This window comes from Beta vulgaris, chromosome 7 (assembly GCF_026745355.1).
Source record: "Beta vulgaris subsp. vulgaris cultivar EL10 chromosome 7, EL10.2, whole genome shotgun sequence".
In the NCBI taxonomy this organism is placed as follows: Eukaryota; Viridiplantae; Streptophyta; class Magnoliopsida; order Caryophyllales; family Amaranthaceae; genus Beta; species Beta vulgaris.
This window is the reverse complement of record NC_079208.1, coordinates 14,152,411-14,167,410: the sequence shown is the minus strand read 5'-3', so window position 1 is coordinate 14,167,410 and position 15,000 is coordinate 14,152,411. Positions and strand designations below refer to the sequence as shown.

Here is a 15,000-nt window from a genome sequence, read left to right as displayed (position 1 = left end):
AATTATAAGACGAAAAAGAAAAAAGTTACTGCAGGGGGATGAAGTTGATTGACCAATTAGTCAAAAGAGAGGATTTTTTTGTCCTCCACTTGGAACATATGATAATTTTGAAAAGATTATAAAATCTAGGAATAACGAATCTAATCTTTGTATACGTGTTTATGTGTGGGTCAAGGAATCAAAACTCGTCCGTTCAGTTATGTAACTGATGTTATGAAATGGATCTTGAAATCCTAGAGATGTCGTTACATAACGCCGCTATAGAAATAACATCCTTCTTGCCACTGGGTTTTGTTTGTAACAGTGACTTGCTGCATTAAAACGGTCTTTTTTCATTACGTCTAATCTTGGCCAAATAAAAGAGAAAGGTTCTCTTTAGGTGATCCCCCTAGCATGTTTTGTGAAGAAGCTAAATGCTATTTGAATAATTAGATTTTCACTCTAGATCCACTTCATTTCTTTTTGAATTTTGAGTCTATTTTCTAATAGTAACTATCTGTTACGGACTTACAGTTGATAGCAGTAATTGAAAGTTCTATTCCATTAGTAGTTAAACTACATAAATATCATAGACAAAGGTTCTCTTTAAGGGATTCCCTAGCATGTTTCTGTAGAAAGAAATTCATTATTGAAAAATTGTTTTTCTTTCGGTTTGATTGCTTCAACGTTTCGCTTTCATATCCATAGTTACAACTTTAAGAAAACTTTTAAGAAAAGATAGCATTAGAAGGTCTAGGTGTCAAACTGCCTCAGCTTATGGTTTTGTGTATTGTGTCTGAACTACTATTGGTTCAATGGTGCCTGTTTGATTTTTTTTTTTGTCTTAATTGCGTCTTTGAACTTGTATGTTCAGTAAAAGTTTTGGTGCTAACTATATCTGCAATTGCTAACTTGATCTATTTGCAGGAATTATCTTGCATCAATGCTGATACAGGAGCTTTTCCTCACATTAGATCACGACGATCTATCACTGAAGACTAAGGTGGGTTCACTCATAGACTTATGTTGACATATCTTCTTTTTAACAATTATTACAATAACTTTCTCTGGGGATCTAAAGAATCGTATATCTGTAGGGGGCTAGAATCTTGGTGGTTCTCATGTGCAAACATGAATTTGATTCTCGTTACCAAAAGCCTGAAGATAAACTATATATCGCACAGCTATATTTTCCACTGATTAGCCAGGTAAGCAGTTTTAGTTCTCTTAGATCAGCCCCCAAATGCAGTCACAATTGCCAAATATGGAATTATAGGGCGAAATTTTTGTTTCCTTTGGTAATTTCTTTTCTGACAGTATATGAACTGTCTTTATTTTCTTTATTCTTAGTCGACAAAGATATGTCACTGTTGTGTTGGATGTCTTATAAAGGTATAAGCCTCAAAGCAGACGGTGAATATTATCTTTTGTTGGTATTGAAAATTTGAACGAGATACATCAGTCTTTTGGCTTTGTGTGGGGGCTTTGCGGCTTCCATTGAGCAGGTGAACTCGTGTCGAATTGCTGAATGGTCTTGGTTCTATTAATTATTGTTTACTATAAAACGTGGTATACATGGAAGATGGAACCTTCTAAGTTCATTTGTTATTTTAATGGAATCTACCAACAAGGTTCAAAATATACTCTTTTTCTTATGGGGTATTCTGCAAAACTAAATATCAAATCCATGATTTATGCAGATACTTGACGAAATGCCTGTATTTTACAACCTCGGTGCTGCTGAAAAGCGTGAAATCTTGATTGTTGTGTTGCAAATTGTACGCAATCTGGATGATGCATCGCTTATCAAAGCCTGGCAGCAAAGCATTGCAAGAACCAGATTGTTTTTCAAAGTACTAGAGGAATGCTTAATCCTTTTTGAGGTCTGTTTCAACTTCTCTATGGTATACATTGTTACTTCAATTGTGTTGTGTAGCAAATTGTCAAATTCCCTTTCTGAGGCCTTAGCTGCTGATGTCTGTTCCAATTACTTCGTAATTTCTAACTAACCTGGCTTCCCCTCGTCCGAGGACAGTTTTTCTTCAGTGCCTCCTTTGAGCGAATTTGTCAGCTTCTTTGTTAGAAATAATCTCATTAGTGGTTTGGTGCTAATTTGGATGTTTGCTATTTAAGGCTTCAAGATGTTTTCAGCATGTCCTTTCCCCATCTTTGCTTTTGTCAATGAATTTTTTTTTTTGTTTTTGTTGAAGTAAATTTCTGTAATCTAAGATAAAAGATAAGTGTCTTTGTTGGATAAGTTTTGGGGAAAGAAGTGGTAATATAGCTTGATTATGGATGAGAACGTTGTTTGCTTTTATTTAATACTTATAACTCAAAACTCCTGATATTATGATTTAATCTAACTCCTATATTTGTCAATATGATGGGGAATACTTGTGCTCAAACAATGTCACGATGTATATGTAATTGATTGATGTCGAAATTATGTGGCTGCAGAGAATCATCTCAGACCTCCCATATTACACACAGTCACATATACACCAGGAAAAGGAACAAAAAAGATGCTATGTAATAATGACTTGTAGTGAGTTACAGCAGAATATGCAAAGGAGAGAACTTTTTGGAGAAACTTAGTTACAGCAGCATGTGAGTGTAATACAAATAGAAAGGAGGAGTATCTTTTGTACTCATTGAGAAAAGTATTTAGAGAGATTCCTTGTGGGAGAAGTCTCACCTCTTCGAATGGAGCTAGGTTCTTTTTGGCTGATTTCAAATTGGTCTTATTGAATACAATTATTCGCACCCCTAATTACTCTAGATTTACTAGTTAATTGGCATTTTTAGTTGGTGACCAACAGTAATTCTTAGAAGTAGCATATGCCTTTCTCCCATGGGGACACATATGCCTACCTCTTACTACAAGAGAAGAAATAGGGTAAAGCTTTTGATGCTAGGTCCTTGTATTTGAGTTGAAAAATTAGCTTTGCTACTTTCTTATCTAGCATAAAGGGGTTATAGTTCATAATTTATGTGGGAGATCAAAGCGGTATCTACAGTTAAAGCTTCTTTTATTATAAGGAAAAAGGATAGAGGGGGAACAATGGTTGGTGGGTTGATCTGTTTAATGTCCCCATCCACATTCCTATTGAGATTGGGGATTTATGTGATTAGTGGTGTTCCTAAAGTGGTCATAGAGGATGGTTTTGACATGGTTAGGTTTGCAATGAGAGGAAGGGCTTCCCTAATCAATAGATCGTATGAGAGGTTTTGTTGCTCGCATCAATTATTCTGATTTCATTGATTTTCCTATCGTAGATGTTCAATGCACCTGTGCACTGGTAAGGACATAACATCCTCGAGGTTGGATTGATTGGATAAAAGTAGTATTGGATCACATGATTTATACTTCCTTTCTTCCAAAATAATTGCAACATGAGGCAAAGGCACAATGTCTGAGGTGTAAATAGGAGAGAGATAATGCGAAATGAAAAGAGGGACCATCTGATGAAGAGAGAGATGCCATTAGAAGAATAGGTAAAATTAAGTTGTTCTTCCTTAAAGCCCCTAACAGATGAACTCAGATTTGAATTCAATATAGTGAAACTATTAGAAGTTTAGAATACTTTACAAAATACTTTCAGTGTTTGTTGCTTTACATGTATGGCTGGAGATAAATTTGTACTTTATGCTTCAGTGTTGACAATGTTGAGTTTGTTTCCTGGAAAAGGATGCAGTAAATCCTGCAGGGATAATCAATAAGGGAATTTTCACTGCATTAAGATATTAGATCAATAAACCTCAAGTATAAAGTTATATATGGTTGGCATAAATCCCTTGTGATATATTATCCTTCAAATCGCGAGGTCAAATGCGTGGGATCTTTATGATATCAAAATTAGTTTTATCCAATTGCGTTGCTCTTTATCCTCCAAATCACGAGGTCAATTGATATTTTTGCAGCATAAAAAACCATCAGATGGTATGCTTATTGGAAATAGTTCTCGTAGTATTGTGGGGGAGGGAACTGCATCTCCAAAATACTCAGACAGGCTCTCTCCAGCCATCAACAATTATCTCTCTGAGGCATCTCGACAAGAGGTAAGAAACATGAATATTGTAAATTTGTAGAACGCTTTCCTCTTGTTATCATTGTCCAGCTCTTATGAAGTTGGATCCAGCATAGACTTTGTAAAATATTCTAATGTTTCTTGTTTGTCTTAGTTTTCTTGAACAAGTTTACGATCTCTGTTTCTTTTTCATTTCTTTTGGGTGCTGTCAAAAACATTGCAGCCTCATAGAACACCAGAGAATTATTTATGGCAAAGAGTGAACTCTCAGTTAAGCTCTCCAAGCCAACCCTATTCGTTGAGAGAAGCATTAGCTCAAGCACAGTCCTCCAGGATAGGAACTTCTGCGCAAGCACTAAGGGAATCATTGCATCCAATCCTGAGACAGAAGCTGGTGAGTGCTCTACAATGGTAAAACTTATGCATGAAAAAATGTTTCATTTGATAAGAGCATATCATATGTCGAACTTAAATCTTTACATGGAGATCTGGCCTGCAATTTGTTCTTTCGTGCCGCAATTGGTATTGTTAGGGTAATATCATTGTTTCTCTCAGGAACTTTGGGAGGAGAATTTGTGTGCCTCTGTCAGTCTTCAAGTTCTAGAAATTATTGAGAAATTTTCGACAACTGCTGCAGCACATGGAATCGCAACAGATTATGGGAAACTTGATTGCATTACTTCCATATTTACAAGCTTCTTCTCAAGGAACCAGCCACTTACGTTCTGGAGAGCTCTTCTGCTGGTGTTTAACAGTATGTTGAGCTCTCATGGATCAACACTAATGTCACGTGAAAATGATCGCTTTCTTAAGCAAATTGCTTTCCATCTTCTTCGCCTTGCTGTCTATAGAAACGAAAACATCCGTAGAATGGCTGTAGTTGGGCTTCAGATTCTCGTACGGGTATGATCCCGTTTACCATTGCACAGTTTTGAGTGCTGCTTCTCTCTCTGTTACCTCAGTTCTAAGGTTATTACCCTGTAATAACAAGTAGTATTATCCTTTTCGCAGAGTTCTTTCTGTCACTTCATGCAGACAACAAGGCTTAGAGTCATGCTAACCATTACATTGTCAGAGTTGATGTCAGATGTACAAGCTACGCTAATGAAGCCTGATGGAAGTCTTGAAGAGAGTGGTGAAGAGCAGAGACTTCGTAAGTCATTGGAAGAAATGGCAGATGAAGCAAAAAGCGCTAGTTTGCTGAGGGAATGTGGTCTCCCTGAGAGTGCACTAGTAGCTATTCCAGAAAAGTCCTCTGAGAATAGGTGGTCTTGGTCAGAAGTTAGATATCTCTCTGACAATCTTATTCTGGCTCTCGATGCAAGCCTGGAACACGCTCTTTTGGTAAGATATTACTCTGTTTAGAGCTTCCTATACTGAGGCAAACAATTTGACACTTTGGATTGCTGTACCGTCTTTCTTCTTGGCAGGGTCCTGTGATGAACATTGATAGGTATGCGGCAGCAGAAAGCTTTTACAAACTTGCAGTAGCATTCGCTCCCGTTCCAGATCTTCATATAATGTGGTTACTACATCTCTGTGATGCGCATCAGGAAATGCAATCCTGGGCTGAAGCAGCACAATGCGCAGTCGCTGTTGCTGGTGTTGTTATGCAGGTATTCTGTCTTTAAATTAGAAGTCTCATGTAAATTAGCTTGGATGCTACGATTCACTATGACTAGACCTGTCAAACTATGAACCAACCCCAAACCCAACCCCAACCCTAGCAGGTTTTATGTGTTTTGAACAATATTTACAACCCAAAACCTAATTGAACCTGAAATCTTGAAGCCAAATAACCCGTAAAACAGTGGGTCAAAATGGGTTGGGTAAGGGTCGACTCTTCACTTCAAAGGCAAACAATATTTATATATATGTTGTGAAACAAGTTAGCTTAAATGGGAAGTGATTATAATTAGTAAATAACTCTTATCTTCATGTAATCGTATTGCAAATTATAACTTTTTGTCAGCGCTCTTGTTCATAACTTCATATACCTCAATCAAGTAAATTTCTACACATCTTCGCCTTCGTTTTCAGTTAACCGTTGTTTTTATTGACTTGTAAAATCAATCAAGTATGCTCCAACCCGATCCAGTTTCTGGCAAGTTTGGGAAGTCTGTTTTCGGTCGGAAACGTGGTGCAACCTTGTTGATGTGGCCTTGGACAACTACGTGTTTTCAAACCTTTTTTGTTTGATTTACTAAGCTTGAGATTAACTATAGTTGTCCTAATGCAAGTTCTTATTTGCATGGGCCTAGCAGCCCAATTGCTTTTTTACCCATATGGTGTGCAATTACTTTGTGTCATCACTTTTAATGATCGAATAAATATTGGTAGCTTTTTATCATTAAAACTTGAAAGAGAGAACGAAAAAATAACTCGATAACTTCAATCTTTTACAATTTAAAGCAAAGAAAAAAAAAATATATGAATGCTCCCAAGATAACTCTTGACCCAAAGTAATCCAACCTAAACCCGACCTAACCAATAGAAAGACCCAAGTCTCGGGGGCTTCCAGTTCTTTCTATTAGTAATCTGGCATTTTCAGAATTGTTGTATGCATATTCTTTCTATTTCTACTTCTAGATGAAGGTATGTGTATTTTAATATCTTGTATATGCAATGTATGATGATAATGTACAATAGCATTACATTTGTACTCTTTGCGTACCAAGTCATTGATGATCCAATTAAGCATTTCTTATTATGGTCCTCACTGGACACAGGCACATGGTACATGTGCACTTTTTGCCAAATGTAAAGGTCATAGATTAATCAAGTTTGTGGCCTTTGTGATGGCAGAACAATTTGGTGGACTATTATAATGTTTTATGAAAATAGTAATATACACTTACTGATGATCATCCTAATTGTTATTTATTAGTGTTAATGTCGGTTCTTTCGCAGGCTCTGGTTAGTAGAAATGATGGTGTATGGAGCAAAGAACATGTTGCTGCTCTGCGCAAAATATGTCCTATGGTCAACAGTGAGATCAATTCTGAGGCCTCTGCTGCTGAGGTGGAGGGATATGGTGCTTCGAAGCTAACTGTTGATTCTGCTGTGAAATACCTTCAGCTTGCCAACAAGCTTTTTTCTCAAGCTGAGCTCTATCACTTCTGTGCTAGTATTCTAGAATTGGTGATTCCTGTGTACAAAAGCAGAAGGGCATATGGACAGCTAGCCAAATGCCACACAATGCTGACTAGTATATATGAATCAATCCTTGAACAAGAAGCAAGCCCAATTCCTTTTGCTGATGCTACATATTACAGGGTAGGCTTTTATGGTGAGAAATTCGGAAAGCTGGATAAAAAAGAATATGTTTACAGAGAGCCTCGTGATGTACGGCTTGGTGATATCATGGAAAAGCTTAGTCATATATATGAATCCAGGATGGATGGTAATCACAGGCTTCATATTATACAAGATTCTAGACAAGTAAAGGCTGATGAGTTGCAGCCCGGCGTGTGTTACTTACAGATTACTGCTGTTGATCCGGTGATGGAAGATGAAGACCTGGGAAGTAGGAGGGAGAGGATCTTTTCCCTTTCCACTGGAAGTGTCCGTGCTCGTGTTTTCGACCGATTTCTGTTTGATACCCCCTTTACTAAAAATGGGAAGACTCAAGGTGGACTAGAGGACCAGTGGAAACGACGAACAGTTCTTCAAACAGAAGGCTCATTTCCTGCTCTTGTTAACAGGCTTTTGGTGATAAAATCTGAATCTATGGAGTTCTCACCTGTGGAAAATGCGATTGGAATGATTGAAACTCGGACAGCTGCACTTCGAAATGAGCTTGAAGAACCTCGAAGCTCTGAAGGGGACCAGTTGCCACGCCTACAGAGCCTGCAGAGAATACTGCAAGGCAGTGTTGCAGTTCAAGTAAGTATCATGAACTCTTCACCATTTTCTGACATTTATATGATAACTTCTGTTTCTATGCGATAAATATGACTCCAGTTGTTCACTGATCTTGGAATTTTGTTTAATAATTGATTTAATGCCTTGAACAAATGAAATATCATATAATGTAGACACCCCTCAATGAAAGTATGCGAAGGCTAGGGTTCTGGGCTTCTGGCATGTAATGTAAACCTTACTTGTACAAAATTCATCAAACCAATTCTTGGTGACTTCAGCTGATAGTCAGTGCAAATTCTCTCCCACCCTTCTCCTCACCCCCTCCCCGAAGAAAAAAATAAAGAAGAGCAAAAAGGAAATGGGAAGAATGCAGAAACCTAATTGCATTTTTCACCAACTGGTGGAACTCTGATGGATCCTTGGAAATCATATCCTTGCAGGTGAATAGTGGAGTGTTGAGCGTGTGTACTGCATTTCTCTCAGGTGAGCCTGCAACTAGGCTTCGTTCACAGGAACTACAGCAACTCATTGCCGCACTCCTTGAATTCATGGCTGTATGTAAGAGGGCAATTAGAGTACATTTTAGGCTGATTGGAGAAGAAGATCAGGAGTTTCACACACAGCTTGTAAATGGGTTTCAATCACTTACAGCAGAGTTATCTCACTATATTCCTGCTATTCTCTCAGAGCTTTAAAAGTCTAGCTCATTGTTTATTGTGTTCATATGAAGATGTGATTGTTAGGAAACCTTCTTTTTGTTTCTACCATTTGTAGATGTTATCATTCTCCAATTTATCTAACATCGTATGTAATATTCTTTCCTACTATCAAGTCATAACTCAGTGTGCATGTAATCCTTGATCTAAAAGTCAAGAAAGTGTAAAGCTTTCTGTTACATATGAATATCTGTTGGAGAAATGATCCATGAAAGCGATTCAGCCGATGTTTGCCAACAAGGACCTAAACCTATACATCCAAAATCCCTTCTGCAGAAAAAAAAGGCAAAATGCTCATATCTGGAGTTGTAAAAGAACAATTATGCCTAAATTTACACTGCATGGGAGTAGGACAGGATTTTATCCCTGGAATTATGCAACCCAGGTCTCCCCGAAATTATGTGTCAGCACAAGCGACCGGTAAGAACATACGCGATAACTTTTGTACACCAGCTTCATAAAAAACATATGCCATAGGAAAATCCCATGGAACGAGGTATTGGTCGCTCCTCATGTCCTCAAAGCATGTAATGACTAAAATTTACAAAGTCGGTGATCTGAAAAACTTAATGGCGAACATTCGCCAGTCAGCAAAGAAAATATTATTTATTTGGCATCTTTGATATACAAACATATGCTTTTTGATGTATAACAACAATATAATGGATGTGTAACTTTTGGATGTAAGATACGAAGATTATTATGGATGTGAAAATTAGGGATGACAATGGATAGAGTAAGGCTAAATCTTTACCTATACCATAATTTTTAGATGTAGACTCATATCCTACTTGTTAGGGGTGTTCATGGGTGGGTAGTCTATTTAACTTAGGATACAAGCCAACAAGGAAGGAGTTAAGACAACACATCAAGTTGAGAGTGGCTTACTGAAACACTAACGGCCCGTTTGGTAGTTGGTCATAAATGGTGGTAATGGGAATGAATTTGTGTGTAAATTTGTGAAAAATATCATTGTCCATTACCATGGTAATGCTAATTCATCCTAAAGTGTCCACTTTCCTTCTTGAATTTTCATTCCCATCCAATACCACCTTGTAGGGTGTAATGAGTGGTAATGAAAATTGCTTTCCCTTGGAGACAAAACACAAGTTTAGGGGTGAGATTGCTTGTCCATGGAGAAAAAATGCCTCCCTATGGAGATTTTAACGGTGCTTCCCTAATAAATTTACACTTAAAATTCATTCCCATTACCGCAATTTATTAACGACTACCAAACGAACCGTAAGTGTAAGAACAATATCCCTTTTCTGTTATCGGTCCAGCCCATCTTGCAATATCTTTATTGCTTTTTTGGTCACATGTATTATGGGCTTTTATGATGGACATATTATGTCTTATTTTTTGGATCCATTTTGACACGTTTTTTTTTTGTGGCTTCTAAGAGAAGCTTGTAGAGGCTTTTGGTGAAAACACTTAGTGGGTAAAAAGAGGGTAGCAATTTTTCAGATTACAGACACACACAAAAGAGAGTTCCTAGGGTGCTGTTCTGCTCGTTTTTCTTCAGCACACTCCCAGTGTTTTGGTCGCCGGTGGAGATCCCACTGTTGGATTTTGCTAAAATTTTGTCAGCTTGTTGGGAACACACGGGGCTACATTCTGACCGTTCGGATAGTCAATTCAAGCTCCGGGTCATCGGAAATTGCCTCTGGACAAAACTACTGTTTTGGTGATATTCTTTCACTTTATTGTTATACTTTGATCTCTTATTGTTCTTGGTGATTGTTGGTGGGTCTATGAACCTTTGTAGACTGATTTGGGTTCTTTTTCCCTCAATTTATCAATAAGAGAAGTATAGGGTGGACTCCTTAAATGGTCCCGTGGTTTTTATCCTTCACATCGAAGGGTTTTTCACGTATAATTCGTGTGCGTTGTTTGTTATTATTTCTTCCTTTTATCGTTGCATTTCGTTAGTGTTTTATTGCTGATTATATATTGCAATATTGTTGGTTATCTTGGTGAGTTGGTTGCGTAACAAATTTTGGGTTGATTGTCTTCTGTAGGGGTGAAAGTTATTCGGATAAAATCCAAAATCCAATCCAATCCAATCCGAATTAGTAATTCGGATCGGATTCGAATTGTGTTCGGATTGGATTCGGATTGAGATTTTTTGAAAATTTGGATTTTCGGATCGGATTGGATTGAGGGTAATTGGATCCAAAAATCCAATATAACCAAATAGTAACATGTCTTGTATTATGTATCTGGATTGGCTTAAGTGTTTAACTGATTTTTTATTATAAAAAAAAACTACTTCATAACCCAATACACATAGCACTTCAATCCTTCCCCTAAAACACATACGGCACTTAATTCCTCATTTCCTAGATCTACTAGGCTTCTGTTGTGCTTAATTTATTTTATCGAAAAACTAGAATTTTAAAAAAATCGGATTTTCGGATCGGATCCAATTTAGAGTATGAAATTTCGGATTGGATTGGATCGGATTCAAACTGTAATTGGTTTGGATGCGGATTGATTAGGCTCTAATCCAAACCGCACACCGAACTTTCACCCCTAGTCTTCTGTGTAACATTGTGGGTGTCGTTGTGACCCCCCTTCCAATCCCTACTGTAATATCCCAAATTTTTGTAACTATTTTATAAAATTTATTTTGTTATAATAAGATTTTACAAATATAAAATTCTGAAAAATAAAGAAAAATCATAATAAATCAGATTTTTATGAAACTGTTTTTTTATTTATTAAATCAAATTTTTATCTTTTAAAAAAAAAAAAATTCGAAATCAGAATGTTTTTTTCTAAATAGATTTTTTCGTTCAAAAGAAAGATAGAGACAAAAGAATATTCTGAAATTATAATTTGAGTTGGTTTTGGGAAAGGATTAGATATTTTCTACATACTTATCTTTTGATGAAAACCCTAGATTTACATACATATATATATGCCCCAAACCCAAAGATTCTCACGTAATTCACTTTCTTCATCTCTTTGGTAAGTTCCAAATTTCAGATTTAAAACCACCATTGTTATTTCCGAAGATTTTAAACAGAAAATAATATAAAAATTTAAAACCCGACGTAACTCCGGCGACTTGACCGGAGTACGGCACCTGTCTTCTTCTTCTCTTTCTTCCTTCCTCTTTCTTTTGGTTCTTGCGTGCCCAAACACCAAAAAAAAAAAAATGTTCAGCTTTTGGTTTTAAAAAGAAACAAAAACGGGGGGAAAAGCTATAATGGTGCAGCAAGTCATGTGGGTGTGACTTTGCTGCCACTCATTATAAAAAGTTGTACAATTTTTGGTTTCCTTCCAAAGCAAGGGTCACGTTTTTTTTCAAGTAAATTCTTTTTAAAAATTTTCTTCTTTCTTTGGTTTTCGGATTTTGGCTATTATTAATCTTGTAAAACTTTGGTTAATTATTTTCGGGATATTACATTATGTGACTAACTTGAGGTGATATTATTTGTTGTAGACGGAAACTTCGTAGAAGGTGACTTTTAGTTGATATTGCTATATTTGGGACGCATTTGAGGTAATTCACAATGTTCATCAACAACTAGAATTCCGTTAGGAATTGTATGTGCTATGTGTCACTAGTACAAAAAAGGCGATTTGCGTCGGATGTGAGGCGCCTATTTGCGTCGGACATGGGTCCGACGCCAAAGGCCTCGACGCAAATAGCCCACACATGATCTGCGTCGTATAGTATACGACGCAGATATATTAGCTATTTGCGTCGCACCGTATATACGTGCGACGCAAATGACATTATGTGAACAATAAAAAAACAGTACTAAAACATGAAATGCTTTAGTACTGCGTAGGAGGAAAAAGAAACGAGCCAAATCTCATCAAAAAACCAGATCTAACATACAACAAAATGATGATAATTAAACCTGACAAATCTCATATAAAAAAAACCAGATCTAACAAACAACAAACGATGATAATTAAACAAGTGAACATTGCATTGTAAAAAATCAAAAACTAAACGAAAATTATACAACAAAATCTAAACGAAAAAATAAACAATATCAAAAATTAATAAAACAGATCTAATATACAACAAAATACGAAATTAAAAAACTAAATCTACAATATATACAAAACAAATTACATTATAAAAAAAACATTGCAACGGTCGATGTATTCCAGGGAGACGACTTCGAGAAGAACCAATTCCAGATCTGAAAATTATAGAGTAAATTCTAAATCAGAAAATAAACCCTAAAAATGCCAAAAAGTAAACAAAAAAAAAAATATAAAAAATAAAAATAAAAACGAAAGGATTCGAGTTTTTAATTTTCATTTGCATGAACTAAATTTTTAGTTTTTCAGATCTGAGTAGAAATCAAATTTTCAGATTTGAAAACTACAAAGAAAATCAGATCTAAAAATGAAAAAACATATCAGATTTAAACATTGAAACAACTTCGAACCTGTCAAAGCGAGAGACTTAGTGTGATTCGCCGGAAACTAGAAAATCAGATCGTCGTTTAGTGTGATTCGCATAGAAGGTCGCCGGAAAATAGAAAATAGAAGTCGTCCGTTTAGTTCGCTTGAAACCGTTTGCCGGAAAATAGAAAATAGAAAATAGAAGTCGTCCTTTTTAGTTCGCCGGAAATAGAAGTCGTCCTTTTGAGAAGGAATGTGAATTTGAGAATTTCAGATCTGAAAAAGGGTAGAGAGAGTTTGAGAATTATGAGAGTTTTGAGAGAAGCGTTGAGGAGAGAGAGAGAGAGAGAGAGGTGCTGAGAATAATTGAGAGAGAGTGTGTGTTGTACCGCGCGCGTTAGGGTTTATCAAATAAGAAGGGTAGGTAGTGGGCCTGGCCTCATGGCCTATGTGCGTCGCACACTCAATAGGTGCGATGCAAATTAGGTACCTGATTTGCGTCGCACAAACACGGAAACGACGCACATTTGGCTTTTGCAACGCATATAAAGCAGGTGCGACGCAAATGGGCCATGTTGTGCGTCGCACTCCTACTACATGCGACGCAAATCCCAGTTGTGCGTCGTTTCCGTGTCTGTGCGACGCAAATCAGGGGACGCAAATCGTCTATTCTGTACTAGTGTGTAATACATGTGATTATGTGATTCTATGTTTATATTAGATGTATATATGTGGCATAAATAGTATTAGTATCTATTATGACTAAAATTATTATTATTATATTTATAGTATCTATTATTCCTACGTATAATACATATGTATCTACAAGTATTTTGTTATTACTTTTAGAATATAATGTACATATGCAATCACCATATTCAAGGAAATTATATTAACGTTGGTAATGTAACTTAATGGGTACAACTAGTGAGTTATTGATGTTTCGAACGATTCTATAAGTTGGTATGGTGACTTTATGAGGTTTTGATAATGGACGTATTGGTTACTATAAATTATGGACGTTGATTATTATTATTTTATGAAGTGGTCAAGTTGTGAAAATTATTTATTGAACTGAAGATATTCCTGTTAATGTTAACGTGATGCTTGATGTGTCATAACTTTTAAAATTGATTAATCACGTAAAGTGGAAATATTATTGACGGAATCATCCTGTGGACTTGGATCCTCCATAGGTGATGAACAGTACTTGATTTTTATTTTGTTACAATTCTTTATTGTCTTCCTCCTAATACTATTGGTGCGCTTGCGAATACCCATTAGATTAGTGAGAGGTGTGCACACTAGGGACGTTCTGCAAAACGATATTGGCATTACTCTTAATTATCTGGGTGACGACCCATGTTGAAGTAGGTGGTTACTGGGATTAGTCCCGGCCTACTGACGTTCGATTCCTCTCTAATAATTAAATTTGATGTGGTGTGAATCATATAAACTTGGAGTATTAAATTGATTAGTGTGTTATTACTTGTTTGTATTACGTTATACATGTCTGTTTTATGTTATACTTGTCACATTTTATTATATTTGTATGTATGCTATAAAAATTATTTTTAAAATATATATATTATTATTATTATTTTACGGGATGGAGTTGTAATTACTTAGCTTTCGCTAGTAATTTTTGTTTTTTGTTTTCTTTGCTCTTTTCCTATTTATATTGTGCAGGTTGGTGAAAGGGACTACGTTGCAGGAATGAGTGAATTTATAGTTTTTAAGTTCACCTAGTTTAATAAACACTACAGTACTGTCATTTGAGATTGTTTAGTTTTGTTTGGTATAAATTAGACAACTTAGTTTGGTTATTTGATACTTTGGTTTGTGAGTTAAATTTTTTATTTTAATAATTAGCCTTGCATTTATTTTAACAATAGATGCGGCGGTAACACCCTAAAGGTTTGGTCAGATATTTTAATGAAAAGTGAATTTTTATAAAGTTTTAGAACCAAAGTTTTGGGTGTTACAAATTGGTATCAGAGTTAGGTTATAATAAATTAATATAAATTAGGAGTAATAAA

General features: G+C 36.1%; 1 protein-coding gene across 1 annotated transcript in view; it reads left to right on the top strand.

The window, feature by feature from the left end:
* Positions 1-8,774, top strand: part of LOC104898793 (guanine nucleotide exchange factor SPIKE 1) — a 38,926-nt gene extending 30,152 nt beyond the window's left edge. The window contains exons 22-31 of the mRNA XM_010685902.4: positions 907-982; positions 1,077-1,187; positions 1,680-1,862; positions 3,901-4,038; positions 4,231-4,401; positions 4,563-4,910; positions 5,019-5,351; positions 5,438-5,623; positions 6,918-7,892; positions 8,312-8,774. Of these exons, the coding sequence (XP_010684204.1) occupies positions 907-982; positions 1,077-1,187; positions 1,680-1,862; positions 3,901-4,038; positions 4,231-4,401; positions 4,563-4,910; positions 5,019-5,351; positions 5,438-5,623; positions 6,918-7,892; positions 8,312-8,566 (2,776 nt within the window). The 3' untranslated portion in view covers positions 8,567-8,774. The remainder of the gene's footprint in view (positions 1-906; positions 983-1,076; positions 1,188-1,679; positions 1,863-3,900; positions 4,039-4,230; positions 4,402-4,562; positions 4,911-5,018; positions 5,352-5,437; positions 5,624-6,917; positions 7,893-8,311) is intronic.
* Positions 8,775-15,000: the final 6,226 nt, after the last annotated feature.